The following is a 14365-nucleotide window of genomic DNA, read 5'->3' as shown; positions in this document are numbered from 1 at the left end:
CATCTTCCAGCTGGTTACAGAGATCAGGGCACATGGTTGTGGCATGCAAAGGGACAAAGATGCAGTTGCTGCATTTTTTTTTTAGGTGTGGCATATCACACTGAATGTGAACCCTGTAGAGTGCTGACTTGCTTGGACAGTACTGGTTGAGTGGTTAGGTGGATGATGGTGACTTCCTGTCATGACAGGAAATCCTGATATGAAGTTCTCCAAAATGAAGATCTCAGACGAAACCTAGCTTTGCATGTAACCTTTTTCTTCTCTCCATGTTCAGGTTGTTCCAGTCAGTTGCACAGTGCTGTATGGGGCAGAAGCAGGCACAGCAAGTGATGGAAGGGACTGGTGCCAGTTAGATGACCTGCATCTTGTAAGCGTGCCAGCCTGGAGTTCCCCGTCCTGGCAAACCAACAGAAGAATCCTTAAGGCTCTTCCTGACCTTCCCAGCCCCGCCAATTTGGGTACACACAACAAACCTTTTGGTGAAGTCTGTGTGGGCATGTTCCAAAGTTTCAAAACAATTTTTTTGACTCTTGGCCAAAATTCAGAAGATGCTGTGAATATCATTTTGAACTAGTGTAAATACACAGAACCGAGATGTTTGTCTGGACTTTTTGGGTTTGTGCAAATTGTGTTTAAAGGCAGGTGGATAACTGGCACCTGTCCAGCTTGTAATAAAGGGGCAGCTGCTGATGCCAAGCACTTGTCTGGGGCAGACCTCCTTGTCCTGACATTCCCGGACTCCCAAAGAATATTGAAAAGCCAGTTGAAATATTATGTAACTTATTTTTCTTTATGTGGATGGGGGGACCTTTAAATCACTAAGTTGTGTTAAAAAAAAAAAAAAAAAAAAAAAGTGGATGCATTGGGATTGGGGAATACTATGGAATACAAAGGGTGGGAGGGGTTGGGATTAAGGTCCAGGGTTGCTGTTTTGTTTTTTTTCTCCCTCCCCTTCCCTTATCCCCTCTTCAACCCATATCAAATGCTGATGGACAACAAGGGGAGCAGTTGGAACACTCTTCCTTTCTGTTGAAGAAACACCTCAGGCCCTTTGGGAGAGGGTCAGCTGTTTTTAGTAAAGAAACCAGAGACCAGGCCTATAGCTTTTTTCCTTTATTTTTTTTCCTGACACTTGTAAATTTTTGGGGGCGGGGGGACTCAATCTAGATCTGCCTCCTGTGGCCACACAGTATAAGTTTGTAAAAAGAACAAAGGACCAATACAGCCCATTTTGTAAGGATTTTGAATGTTTTGTAAATGTATTGGTCCATGTGTTGTATTTTGTAGCCTTTCTAGTTCTCGGGCTTTAGTTCTCCCACTTCTTGTATGTATGCATACTGTAGTTACACATTAAAGTCATGACATGCAGCAGGTGCCACTGTCCTTATTCTCTCTGCTACTGTGATATTGGATGCTTGAGGGTTTTCAAAAATATCTCTACTCTCATCTTGGAATATCCAATACATACATACATTGTGCTCTAGTAACAAGTTTTAAATTAGTATTTCCTTCCCTTGAGCCAGTGTGGGAGAGAGAGAAGTTAAACAATGATTAACTAGTTGTAAATACTTTTCCTTTTAAAAAAAATACTGCAGTATAGCACTGAGAGAAGAGCATTTATGAAGTTAATCACAAGATTGCAGGCATCCATTGTGCCATTATAGTCAGAGGCAGACAAACCTCAGTTTTGGACACATCTTACTGCATCTCTAATGGAGAGAATGTTGTTTTCTTGTAGTTGACCACTGTCTGAAGGGAGGTGAGAAAAAATATAGATTAATTCCTTAGCTCAGTTGTTTTGAGAAGATTTGCACAGGAAATGCCACAAGTTTGATGTTACAGCTGTGTAAATAGCTTTCATTTATGACTGCTTTAAAACACTAATCTTAACCTAGTTGATTAAGTGTTAACATTCATAGCTCATATATTCACTTCTGTGCTGCAAAAATTCATGATAGGGAAACTAATTCTTCCTTTTGTCATATGGGTATAGAGAGTTAGAAACTCCTTGGACATTTGGTTTATTCCCTCATTGGAAATACAGATGCCTTTTATCTGCAGGTCTTTTTTTAAGAGGACAAGGGAGCTTTTGTCTGCTCACTTGATGAGACAGTTTGCTTTGTACCTTTATGGTTTCAAAGGGTTGCTGTGGTTTTTTCGCAACTTAGAACTACCTAGAGTCTCTTGCAGGGACATCTTAGTGTATTTTTCCCTTGCAGCTTGAAGGAATTGGCATGAGGTCACAGATCTTCAAAAGATACGGGTGCCCAAGACAGCAGGCAACCATAACTGCATGTGAGGTAGTTCAGAGTGAACTCTTGATACTCCCAATACCTTCTGCTAGACCATTTTTAGTCGAGCAGCTTATCTGCAATACTCTACTCCTAGATAAAGGTTGGACAACCTCACTGTAGTTCTATACAACCAACAGAAGTAGGAGCCCTTTGTGTTAGAAGGGATTTAGCACTTGCACAACTACAGCTGAAATGGGAGAGCGGGGAGAAACTTCTGCCACCCGCCACTCATCCCCCTGCCAGCTTGTTCTACATTAGGCTAAGGTACCAAACTATACCAAAAACCTGTGTCTGGTATTAAGGAACTAACTTTCTTTCCCAGCACAGTCTTGGGCATTCCAAGAGCTGAAATGAGTGTCTTGTGTTTGCCTTCCAAGACCAAGTGCTTAGTATGGGCTGTGCTGAGGTTCATAGGTCTCTGGTTCTATACTAACACAGCTGCAAAAGGCTGCTTCTATTTCTGCCCAATGCTGACCAAGGAAAAAAGTGGTGGGGAGGCCTGCAGCCAGCATCCACTTGCTTTTAGGACATGCCAGTTTTACTGTAAAAAATATTTCTACTCTGTAAAACACTGCCTCTGTGACATCCTATGCTATTGGCAGATAATGGATACCAAATTTTTTTAATAGATGCACAGGAAGTAAGTTGTGTGGGTGCAGCCCACATAACACATTACTGCTTTGGTAAATAGGTTGAGAACTACTGACCTGGAGTATATCACACTTTTTATCATGTACAAGTCAGCCAGTATAAGCTATACAGTGTCTTCTGGCTTAAACCAAGAGCATGATTTGGCCTACATCACTTGTAGTGTAGGGCTGACATATGCAAGAAGGAATGAATCTGTTCCAAGGAGCATAGAGGGAAAGCCTTCTGGTAAAGACCTTCCTCACTTTAGAGCAGCATCAGCTGCCTGTACTCTCCTTGAGGAAATTCTCAGAAAGCAGAAACTAAGGTTGCTAAATCTGTACCTACTTCAGATTAAGCTGTAGGACTAAAATCGGATTCCAGTAGTGAACATTCAGCCTCTTCAGACTGGGGTAACAGAAGCAAGTTGTCTTTGCAGACATCCCATGTGCCCAAGCCTAGTTTTCCACTGATGTGTCATGGTGCATGCAGAAGATGGCTGAACAACTATCTGCATGAACAGATCAACCTTCTACCAGGTATTAATCCTCCCTTAAAATCTAGGTAAAAAGAGCATTTATTTTGTAGCTGCTCTTAAAGTTGAGGTTTCCTTTGCAGATATCCATTTAAGGCATAGAAACCTGGAAGAGCTGTGGCTTCAACATATTGGCCTTGAAGGGGAATTAATCCTTCATTTACAGGAATAAACAATAAAACAGCTCAAATCTGAGCAAGGCAAGAACTGCTGGTATTCTCTGCTGCTGTGCCATGTTGGTTCCTGATCTCACAGGAGGTTTAGGGGGGAAGTTTTTACTTCCAAAGGTTGGAAATTAGTGGCCATGTTAAATCACTTCCACATCCTTAAGACAAGTCTTTTATATAAAATATATACAAGAGGTAGACAAAAAGCAAATCCAGAAAACCTAAAAACAGCAGCCCAATGCAAGAGACTTCATTTAAAGCTTGCCCTCTGGTCTTCCTGGTGCCCAATAGCCATACCCACCATTGGCCCTGGTACAGATGGTACAATGCTCCTTTGCCCATGGCCTGACCCCAGCTGCAATTCCAGACTGCATTTGTGCTACCTGCTATACAGTTCTGTCTCTACTGCACCAACTCCAGCAGCTGATGCAAGATTTTCTTTTGCCCATAGCGCACTTGTAAGGCTTGCTGCTCTCTCTGGCTCAATTTGCCATAAGCCACCTTGTCATTCAGCAAGTCCTGCTCTGCATTCAAGTCTGAATTATAAGATGCAAGGGTCAGCAGCACACTGTCATGGAGCAACTTCTTCCACGAGGCTTTCAGCTTGCGTATCATCTCATTAGACAGCATGCTCTCCTCCTCGCTGGTATCTTCCTCCCAGCCATCTTTCTCTTTAAACTCTTCAAATTCCTCCACAGACATGCAGAGCACCTACAACCAACCATACCCACACACACTTACTGTGATCTTGGGCTAGAGAAGTGATGCTGACAGGACCTTGATCCTAAGGTCTGTTTCCAGCTTTTGACCCCTACTGGATTTTTGTTCCCCTAAAAATATGAAGGCTGAGAATGACTAATAAGGGCCTTGAAGGATGTAAAATTTATGACAATATTGATGTTAATTACTCCATAAATTGCATACTCATGCATTCAGCCAATTTATAGCATGGTAAAAAGGCAAACCAGCCACAAAGGGATTCCACGTTAGCTGTGGAACCTCTTTGTGATTAGTTTGCCTCGTACTTTAAATGTTCCAAATCCAGAGTTGTCCTGAGCCAGTGCTGACAATCCCAGGGTCCAGGAAACAGCCACCTCCTAACTGATTCCTGGCATGGAATGAAGTTTGAGATGGGGCATAAAACTCCTCAGCTCCCAGTTACACCATTATATTGATCTGCTGTGGGGAGGGTGCAAGAGTTAACTGGCCTTCAACTGGAGCACAAATAAAATGGGCTTTGCAGATGTATTGATTTTCAGTTAACAAGGCAGGGTGCAGAAAGGACTGCAGAGAAGGTAAGGCTGGTATCTTTTAAAGCTTCACATTAAGAAAAAATGAATTCAAACTGGGGCAGATGTGTGTGAGGGTTACTGAGATTGGGGGCAGGAGAGGAACATGGGAGGGGTGGAATTGGGAGCTTTTGAGAGGAGGATTGTTCTCTCTAAATAGTGCAGGGACAGGCACCAGAAGAATAAAACCTGATTTTAAGCTAAAGGACAGCTTTGGCACACAAATGGGTATAAACTGACCATAAGTAACCTAACCTAGGCTGGTATTAGAAACTTCTTAACTGTGACAAATACTATTGTAAATCAGCCTCCCAGAAGCTAGATCACGTTACGGAAGATGCTGCATGAGATACAGAGCAGGGGCCAGGATTCACTGACTGAGGAGATCCAGCCACTTTTGTGCACTAGGATCTGAACACCTGCAAATGTTTTCACTTAAATTTGGGCCTATGACATTGCAGGGAAAAAACAAGTGTAAGCTCTGTCAGGATGGTTCTCAGTGCTGAAAGCAAGCGTGACTGCTATTGCAGGGGCAAGGAGAATGTTTGAAATTGAGACTTTGGTGGGGGCAGGGAGGGGATGCTTACTACTTTCCTGTGATGGAATTCAGTCAGTCATTGACTGTAATTGTAGCTATCTGGGAAAGTAGCACAACTTGCCCAGGCTTTTGGAGAATGCTATTCCAGGGGCCAGGATCAGTGCTGGGAGTAGAACCCACAACTGTCTCACTGGCATGGAGAACCACTCACCTTCAGGGTCATGGACAGCTCTTCCTCAGTTAACACCTCCTCCCAGCCAATCACAAAAGCACCTTCCTCCCCAACCATCTCCAGCTGGCAGAGGAAATCCCACTGCTCTGACACCAGCTGCTGCTCCACTGCTGTTCTGGCACCTGTGGATGACAGGACACATCAACCAAGCATGCGCTCCCTGTGAGGAGCAAGAGATTTACACACCAGCCCAGGATTTTCAAAGCCATGAATGATTTCAGATGCCTGTTGGGAATTGCTGATCCCCCAGGAACCACCCACCCCGCACAGTCCAGCCCCAGCCCCAGCCCAGAGGCCATTCCTGGCAAGGCATTCGGAACAGGCTGTCCTGCTCACTGCAAGTACACGTGGAACATAACTGCCGTGAGCAACTCACGCTGCAGCGCTGCTTTACGCACTGTCACCATCTGGATGTCAGCTGTGTCATTGGTGTTGCCCGGGTATGGCTCAGCAAAGCCATACATATGCACAAGTTGCCAGTTCGCCATCCGTCCATATGTATTGAAGATCTCTTGCCCTTTGCAGACAGGCTGTGTCGTAACCATTCTCAGACACTCCTGCACACAGAGGAATGGGACATGAGCAGAGTACAGGCCACTGGCCTCACAATGTGGTGGCTGCATTCCCTGGCTCCCCACAACAGACTTTATGGCCATTCTGGGGCACATCAAGAAACCTACGGGCAGCCTCCCTCCCCCTTAAGAAAGAAGCTACTAGCTCTTCCCCAGCATCCCAGCTGCTGCCTTGTGCAGAGCAAGTGTCACATTACCTGCTAACCCCTGGGCTCCTACCCTGCTTCTATAACATATGCATATTTTAGGTGGCTCAGCTGACCACAAAATCCTTTCCCTGATGTTGCTTGTCCTGTTTTATAGGAAAACTTTAGCCTCGATGTAGGTTATTATTAGGCTAGTGCTATTCACTACTCCTCTGCAGGCTGGGACATTAGTCTCCTAGAGGCAGCTTGCCCCAATATGCCAACAGGCTGATGTGTCCCAGTGTAGATTCCTCAGAGTCCCCATGCTACTGGCACAGACTGTAAAAGACACTGGTGCATCCAATGGCTGGATTGGGGAGTGGAAGTCTGACATCCAGAGCAAAGTGAAACCTTTGATAACCAGGCCACCAAAGCAACAGAGTACAGTCACCAGTTCCTGGGCTCAACAGAAGGGCAAACTGGGTGAAGTCTGGTGGCCTGGTAAACTGGTGGTCAGACTATCAGACCTAGGAGTGCCATGTGGTCTTATACTCTGTGAATCTCTAGAGAGGAACATGCACTACAAACAGCACTCTCCACCAAAAGGGAGATGGACAGAGGGGAGCCACACCACCAGCCTAGAGATGTTCCAGTTAGACTGGCCAGATAGGCAGGGGTGGGGTGGGGAGAGGAGTAACAAACCGTGACACCCATCTGTGTTGGAACTTGCTCTCCAATCACATCTCAGTCTACTCACTGGGGAATGCTCCAGGTTGGCATTGTTACTGGCCACATGATTCAAGATGTCAGCCATTGGCACCATCATTGGAGGGTTGGGCTCCTTCTCATCCTCATCTTCATCCAGAGGCTCCTGAAAGCTGTTTGGAAGGGAAAGGAGGGATGAGGACATGTCTATTCTATGCCTGGCAGAACTAAGTCAACCTGGGCCTGTGACTGAAAGACTAGCCTGCCCTCTCAAATGGCAGGGGGCCAAAGGTGGATTGTATAGAGGCCGTAATGGCTTCAAAGCCTCTTCCACCACCCACCCTTTGTTGCCGAAGTATTAGAGATCCCTAGAAGAAATTCCTTGTCCACCCAGGAGAGATGGCTGGTGGCTTCATTTCAAGCCTCCTGCAGCTGGCTCCATTATCCACAAGCGCCCTTCTTCCTCTCACCTATAGGCCATGACGAATGCCACAAGTCTCTGGTATAGCTCCAAGGTGTGCAACTTGGGATCAAAGATGTCTGGGTGGGACTCCATGAAAGGCAGGATGAGGGAGGTGTACTCCAGGTGGATGTTGGCCAGGTCTTTGTCCACTGCTTCTAGGATGCCTGTGCCCTGCAGCAGCCGTCCTCTCTCTTCTTCAGGCCTGTATCCAAGGCAGGTCAGACAGAGACTGTTACCTCCTCCAGTGATTCTCCTGATTGCCACACAGGCTCCCACTCTAACTAGCACTCTCACCCAAAACACCATGGAGCATGACAACCACCAGGGATAGGCTGCCTACAGAGGCTGTTATCTACCCAATGGAACAAGTAAATGCATGCACATCCCCAACCCACTGCCACTGACCTGTGAAGATAAAGCAACTTAGCCATGGCTACAGAGCAGAGCCAAGAACAACCCAGGTCTGCAAGCCTCACAGCCTGCAGTAACTGGTGGATTGCAACAGCCTGATGCTATCACACTTTAACCTTACCAGAACATGGGGTGATCCAAGCTCTTCAGGTCAGGCCAAAGCGAGAGGTAGGGCTGCCAATACGAGTTTCTGGCTGTGTACTCATGCAGCAAGGACAGGAGGAGAGGCACCCAGCCAGACTGACTCTGCAAAGATGCTTGGCCTAGAGCACCAAACACAGAGGAGAGGTGGAAATACGCTGAGGTATCCAGGGTTTTTCTCTCTTCCCCCAAGACCAGGGTCTCAGCTTCTAAGGATAAAACCTATCCCAGAAACCCCAGGCTAAGGCTGGCTAGAAATCAACTGCGTTTCAGGGTTTGGGAATTCGCTTTTGTTTGACACTAAAATAAACAAATACCTGAACCTGTTCAGTGTGGGACTGTAGGAAAGTATGGTTGGAAGAGACCTTGTAAGATCTAGTCCAACTCTCTGCCCAAGGTAGGAGTGTCCCAGAATAAACCATCTCAGCCAAGTGTCTGTCCAACCTTCTTTTGAAAATTTCCAAGGATGGACATTCCACAGCTTCCCTAGGCAGCCTGTTCCAATTCTTGACCACGCTCATAGTCAGAAAGTTCCTCCGAATCTTCAACCTAAATTTCCTCTGCTGCAGCCTGTAGACATTGCTCCTAGTTTTGTCCTCTGCAGCTATGAAGATATGCTTATCTTTAACCTCTCTCTAATCATCTTCAGGTATTTGAAGACTGTTATATCAAATCCCACCCCCCAGTCTTCTCTTCTCCAAGCTAAATAATCCTAGTTCTTTCAGCCTTTACTCATAAATCTTGCTTCTCAGGCCCCTGATCATTTTTGTCACTCTGCACTGAACTTTCTTCTAATTTGTCTGCATCCTTCTTGATTTGTGGAACCTAAAACTCAACACATTATCCCAGGTGAGGCCTCACCAGTGCTGAACAGAGCAGAAGAATCACTTCCCTTGATTTGCAAACAACAAATCTTCTGTTGTTCATACAATCCAGCATAGTGACTGGTTGGCTTTTTTTCACAACAAGAGTATACTGTTGGCTCATATTCAACGATCCACTGTAACCCCCAGATCTTTCTCTGCAGTACTACATTTGTATTGTACTGTACTGTACTCCCAAGTCTGCATTTGTACATGCAGTCATTCTATTTCAAGTGCAGGACTTTGCACTCTTCCTTGCTGAATCTCACCTCATTGGTTGTGAACCATTTTTCCAGTCTATCCAGGTCATTCTAGATCCTAGCCCTGCTCTCAAGTGTCTGCTTGGTGTCATCTGAAAAACTGCTAAACATACACTTGACTCCATCATCCACAAACTGAGAAGAGAGAGCAAAAGACCCAACCCGGAGCAGCCAGCAGGCCTGGGGGCAGGGATAAGATTCAGCCTAGGCAGATTCACACTTGATCCTGGGTGTCTCATATCTGTGCCACTGGGCTGTGGGGTATCCTGGGTCTTCCTGCTTTCATCCTAGACTGAGGAAACTGCTCAATAAGTGTGGACAAAGCATGATTTTGCCACCAACAGTTTCCATTTCAACCTATGAGGATTTTTCAACAGAAGCATTTTGCTGGAAAGCTCCTGATGAGTGATGCTTAGGGGTGGGGTGGTTGGGAAGGTGAGGGTAGAGAAGATTCTTACCTACCAGTCCCCTACCCTCTTTTGTTTGTTAGAAGTCCTGCAAAATTACAGCACCCTGGTCTCAATATCCAGCTCAGACCCCCTATTGTCCCCCCCTGCACCTGAAGCAGAAGAGGGCCCCTTGGGTGCCCCCCTCCTGTAGAAAGGCCCATGGGTACCCCCCTCTTCCACCACAGAAACAACAGTCTCAGTGATGGGATGGCCGGTCCAAGCTCCTGGGGTCCAGCATGCCCTCTTGTACCTTCCTCCAAGAGGGGCTGGATGGAGGTGGTGTGCTGGGAAAGGAGAGCTGCCCTTGGAATGGTGAAGAGGACTTCTCCAACCTGCAGGTCCTCTCTGGCCAACATGCCATAGTCTGCCACGGTGCCTTCTCTGCTCACACAGACCTAGGAGGAGGCAGGAGACTCTGCTGCGTGACCCCAGTGACAAAATCCCAGCCCCAGGAATTTCATAGGGCAGCTCTGAAGTGCTGCAAGTGAAGCCACAGCCAAAGGTTGGAGACTAAATCAAGCCACTGTCCACAGAAACTTGCTTGCAACCCCCAACAGGAGGCCAGTAATCCACCGAATGCTGCAGCCTTCCACCAACACAAGAGGGTAAGTGGGAATTGCCTTGTTACCCCTCACTTTGCCTAACTGTTGCCCTCTCAGCTACTCCCGCCCATCCCACAATAGGAGCCCCGCTATCCTGTTTTCCTGCCAGCCCAATGAGGTAACAGTTTCAGCTGTATAAGCCAAGCTCAGCCTCTCTATGACACACAGGTGTATGGGTCTTATTCTCCATCCATTCCCTGCCCCAGCAAGGCTCCCTGGACACCCAGCTCCATCACCACCCTCTCCTACCTTGGGGCTGAGCTCCAGACCAATCTTCTTACACCAGCCCAGGAAGCCAGAGATGGCATCAGTGCTGCCATCCTCAGCAGGACTGTTTTCTGCCACCACCTGTGAACAGAAAAGCAAGTCAAGCTTTGGGAGCATGGACAGGAGATCCCAGGGCAGGAGGGGATCTCCAAGCTGGGAGATCCCAGGGCAGGAGGCATCATAGGGACTGTGCCAAGCTCCTGCTTAGCCACATTAGCTGAAGAGAAGCAGCACAATGGCCCAGTGGAGACAGCAACCAACTGGCTGAGAAAACTCAGGTTCTAGCTGTAACTCTGACCTGAACAATCTGGCAAGAGCAAATCCCCTCCGTTAAACAATGCCTAGGGCCCTACTGGATTCATGGTGGAAGCGGGCTGCACTACAGCTCCTTTAATCTGGCGGGTTCCCCTGTACCCCCCTGCCGCTGACTGGTTGAGGGGCCTGCTGGCAGCTCACTCCTGATTGGCAGGGAAGCAAAAACTGCATTTTTAAACTTGGCGCTGTGAAGTCCTTTGCAATGTCCAGACCACATGAAACTCTTCGGGCCAGACCCTGCGGGCGCGGCCAGGGCACGAGGCTGCTCTGCTTCCTCTGAGCTTCGTTGTGATCGTCCCTGTCCCCCCTGCGACACCAGCACAGAGCCTCCTGTCATCCACACGCCTGCGCCCGCCCGGGTTTATCTGCCTGCCCGGCTGCCACGAGCAGCAAGGCGGCCGGGCCCCGCCGTGACTCGCATCTCTCTCTCCGGGCCGGCGCTGCCGCACGGCCAGGCCAGGCGGCCCCGCTCCTGCGCCGGGCTGGAGCGGAGCCCGAACCGGCGCCGTCTCGGCTCCTAGCTGCGCCCCCCGCAGGATCCTGCCGCTCCCGCCGGGCCCCGCCACGCCACGCCGCTACCTTGGGCCTCTTGGCCGCGGCCGCCATGGCGAGCCCGCGCGGGGCCAAGTCCCCAGCGCCCCGCTCCGACGTGCGCCCGCGCGCCGCCGCTCTTCCGGGCCGGGACAGGCCACGCCCCCGCCCCCGCCCCCGCCCTACGGCTGCCGAGGGGCCACAAGGGGCGGGGCCGGCTCTAGCCACCCGCAGCCGGCCCGGGCCTCGGGGGAGAGTGGGGCCGACAGGGGGGCGGGTCCGCGTGGCACTTGGGGGAGGCGTGGGACTAACCTGTGGCACCTGCCAAAAGGGCAACCCCCCCAAAAATGGAGGCCGAGCCTTGCTCAGGGCCGGCCTGTTTATTATACCCTGATGGTGGCGCCAAGCCCACCTTGACCTGCGTCGAGCCAGGGCGGCGCCGGCACGCGCGAGTCCGGCGGGCGGAGGACGCAGAGCAGCAGATCCCGCTGCCCCAGGCGACCTGTGAAGCCCCCGGTGGAGGATGCTTGCCAGCAGCAGGGCCACTTCTGGTTCTTGACTGACTCGCGGGTTTGGAATTGATTTGGATTGGGACACGAAACGTTTTCATTAAAAAAAGAAAGGTGATCTGCCCCCGCGCCCGGCCGCCCTCGGTGCAGCAAGGCTATGGGTGGGAGGCGATCGCTTCCCCTCGCAGCCCTGGCTGCAGCACACCTGCTGCTAAGACCGGGCCTGGCTCCTAGCCCTGTGGCTCCGGCACGCAGCAGAGTGTCACCTCTCAGCCCTTTGGGAATGGGTGACTGCAGCGGGGCGTCCGGTCCCACTGCTTCAGGAGGCAGAGGGCACATTTACTGTTTGCCCGGAAAGGCCCCAGCTCAACTCGCTTCCACTTCACCCCTAGAAACACAGGGACAAAATACCACGTGCTTTAACCTGCTGATCAGTAAACGGGCCCCGTGTGCCCACGAGGGCTCCTGTGGAAGACAGGGCCACTGATTTCAAGCCTTGCTTAGGAGACAGGCCAACTGTGCTGCTTGCTCTGCCAGCTGCTCTTTCTGATGTCCTGCTGTTGTCCTGGACCTTTCTAGCTGTTTATGCACTAGGCACAGAGCCTGGATTGCCACAGTCCTCCATGCACAGATCAAATGTGAATTCACAGGCAGGTGCAAAGGTGTGAACAACAGCTGTCCTATGCCAAGGGGCTCATGACTTTTAAAATCAGAAAGGACCAATGTGATAATATCATCTGACCCACTCAGCAGCAAGCCAGGGAATTCCAGAGAGCACCCAGGCTTTTCCACACCACACGCAATCAGTCTCCACGAGCTCTGATACAAATACCCACAAAGCAGGGAGGTTCTTAACATTTTTATTAGTTTTCAACACAGTAATCCTGTCTACATCAACAATTTTTTGTTGTTTTACATTTTGTAGTCATCTGTAAATATGGCATCAATGCAACTTCTGAGCATCAACCACCATAATGACAAAAATAGAAGGTCTCACCTCATACAGAGAAGAAGTATGAAATTCATTAAATTCCACCTGAACCAGAAAAGGGGTGTGGGGGGGCCAAGGGAGGAAAAAAACTTCAAAAACAAACCCCAAATTAAATTACAGTCAGACCACCTTAAATGTAAAACCACACATTTGTTACCAATTGCTACAAGAAAGAAAGACCAGAGGGGAAAACCAAATCCAATATATATATTATGTATAGATATTTATATATATATCATCTGAAAGGACACGCCAAAATAACAAGAAAAATGCAGCAGTATCTACAGTCAAAAGGATTCCTACTAGCTTTCAAACATTCACATTAATGTTCAGAAGGAAGCACACGGAAGGACAGAGTCTGGGACAAACTAATACACCAGCAAGAGTTTATAGAATGGCTTGTGATGTCATACCATTGAAATGCAAGACGTGTGTGTGTGTGTGTGTGTGTGTGTGTGTGTGTCATGTTCTGTCCATACAGGAAGCAGGGTCATTAATGCACTCTCCTAAATAGCAGAGATGGGGCTGGGACATCACGTCCCAACCACCACAGGTCTCTCTCTCTCTGTGAGTATTTCTCGCTCCTACCACTATGCACTCCGTCTGCATCTATTCTCTTGCGCCCCTGGCTAGTGTAGAAAGCTGATCCAGGTGGCTTAGGAGTCAGAGAGCTGCATGGTTATAAAGGGCTTGAACATGGCATGTTCACAGATGGAAACAACCAGAGCAGGGTGGGTCAAAGGGCCTGCAGACCTCTCATCCCATGCTGGATTCTGAGCTCATGAGTAACTTGTTCAGCAAAGGGGACTGGATTTCACCACCTGAAACAGGTCAGAATGGTGCCAGATAAAGGCCTCATGGACCTCGCTAGTCCTTGTCCAAACTGGTTTCACCTTCCTTTGCCCAGGTGAAAGCACGAGGCAGAGGAGTCGCCTCATCCTGGCACTCAACGTAATACAGAGGTTTGTGACCAGGGTTCTGCCCTCACTCTTCCTGTGGGGCCTCAAGCTTGGGATAGGGCAGAGAACATGACTAATGCACTGGGTCTACACTTGGTTCTCTTGCCTCCCAATGATAGGGATACCTCACTCCGCATCCCAGGGAATGGGTAAGAGAATTATTTTTATCTGGGCAAAGCAGCCCCACACACTGGATGTGTAAAGAGCTGATGATGGGCTGCAGAAGCCTAGTTTTATTGTGATCAGGGTGGAGGCACCCTGGGGGGTGGGGGGCAAGTGGCACTGGGGAACTAACATGGTATTCAGGCAGCCCTTACCCATAAAGTATGAGATAACTTAGATCACCTTTCCCCAGGGCCCTGCCCTCCTGCTCAGGGCATTCCAGTCAGGATTGCTCTGAGGGAAATCTTCAAAGGCGTAAGAAAACACCAGAACAAGCCGGCTCCCATGCCAGGGACCAGCAAGGCCTGAGCTGCTGTTGCATGCCATAGGCTCTGTACTGTTAGTTGGTGATGGAGAT

General features: G+C 48.9%; 2 protein-coding genes across 12 annotated transcripts in view; one reads left to right on the top strand and one right to left on the bottom strand.

Moving 5' to 3' along the window:
• The window catches only part of CNOT1 (CCR4-NOT transcription complex subunit 1), a 104019-nt gene extending 102651 nt beyond the window's left edge, over positions 1–1368 (top strand). For all 10 annotated transcript variants that reach the window (XM_090062148.1, XM_090062150.1, XM_090062144.1 and 7 more), the window contains one exon: positions 275–1368. In XM_090062148.1, the coding sequence (XP_089918274.1) occupies positions 275–353 (79 nt within the window). In that variant the 3' untranslated portion in view covers positions 354–1368. The remainder of the gene's footprint in view (positions 1–274) is intronic.
• A 2411-nt stretch (positions 1369–3779) lies between these two features.
• On the bottom strand, positions 3780–11575 carry SETD6 (SET domain containing 6, protein lysine methyltransferase). Of its 2 annotated transcripts, XM_090062153.1 has the most exons (9): positions 11435–11575; positions 10523–10621; positions 9922–10066; positions 8080–8221; positions 7555–7749; positions 7137–7257; positions 6059–6239; positions 5662–5804; positions 3780–4334 (listed from the first exon to the last, which is right to left on the bottom strand). In XM_090062153.1, exons 1-9 carry the CDS (start codon positions 11459–11461, stop codon positions 4026–4028), a joined length of 1362 nt encoding a protein of 453 aa, XP_089918279.1. In that variant the 5' UTR covers positions 11462–11575; the 3' UTR covers positions 3780–4025. The 2 variants fall into 2 exon arrangements, with proteins under 2 accessions (XP_089918279.1, XP_089918278.1); XM_090062152.1 differs by having other exon boundaries at positions 10523–11542.
• Between the last annotated feature and the right edge of the window lie 2790 nt (positions 11576–14365).

The sequence above is a fragment of the Crocodylus siamensis genome, chromosome 9 (assembly GCF_052110815.1).
Source record: "Crocodylus siamensis isolate JL-2025a chromosome 9, ASM5211081v1, whole genome shotgun sequence".
Classification (NCBI taxonomy): domain Eukaryota; kingdom Metazoa; phylum Chordata; order Crocodylia; family Crocodylidae; genus Crocodylus; species Crocodylus siamensis.
Note: the sequence above shows the minus strand (reverse complement) of the source record. Positions and strands in the feature narration are given on the sequence as shown.

Excerpts from the sequence above, each read along its gene's own strand:
- SETD6 (XM_090062152.1), bottom strand. The coding sequence starts at position 10,657 with ATGCTCCCAAAGCTTGACTTGCTTTTCTGTTCACAGGTGGTGGCAGAA. Across the intron at positions 7,750-8,079 it reads TTGGATCACCCCATGTTCTG|GCCTGAAGAAGAGAGAGGAC; the intron begins GTAAGGTTAAAG and ends CCTTGGATACAG. Across the intron at positions 4,335-5,661 it reads AGCTGTCCATGACCCTGAAG|GTGCTCTGCATGTCTGTGGA; the intron begins GTGAGTGGTTCT and ends GGTTGGTTGTAG.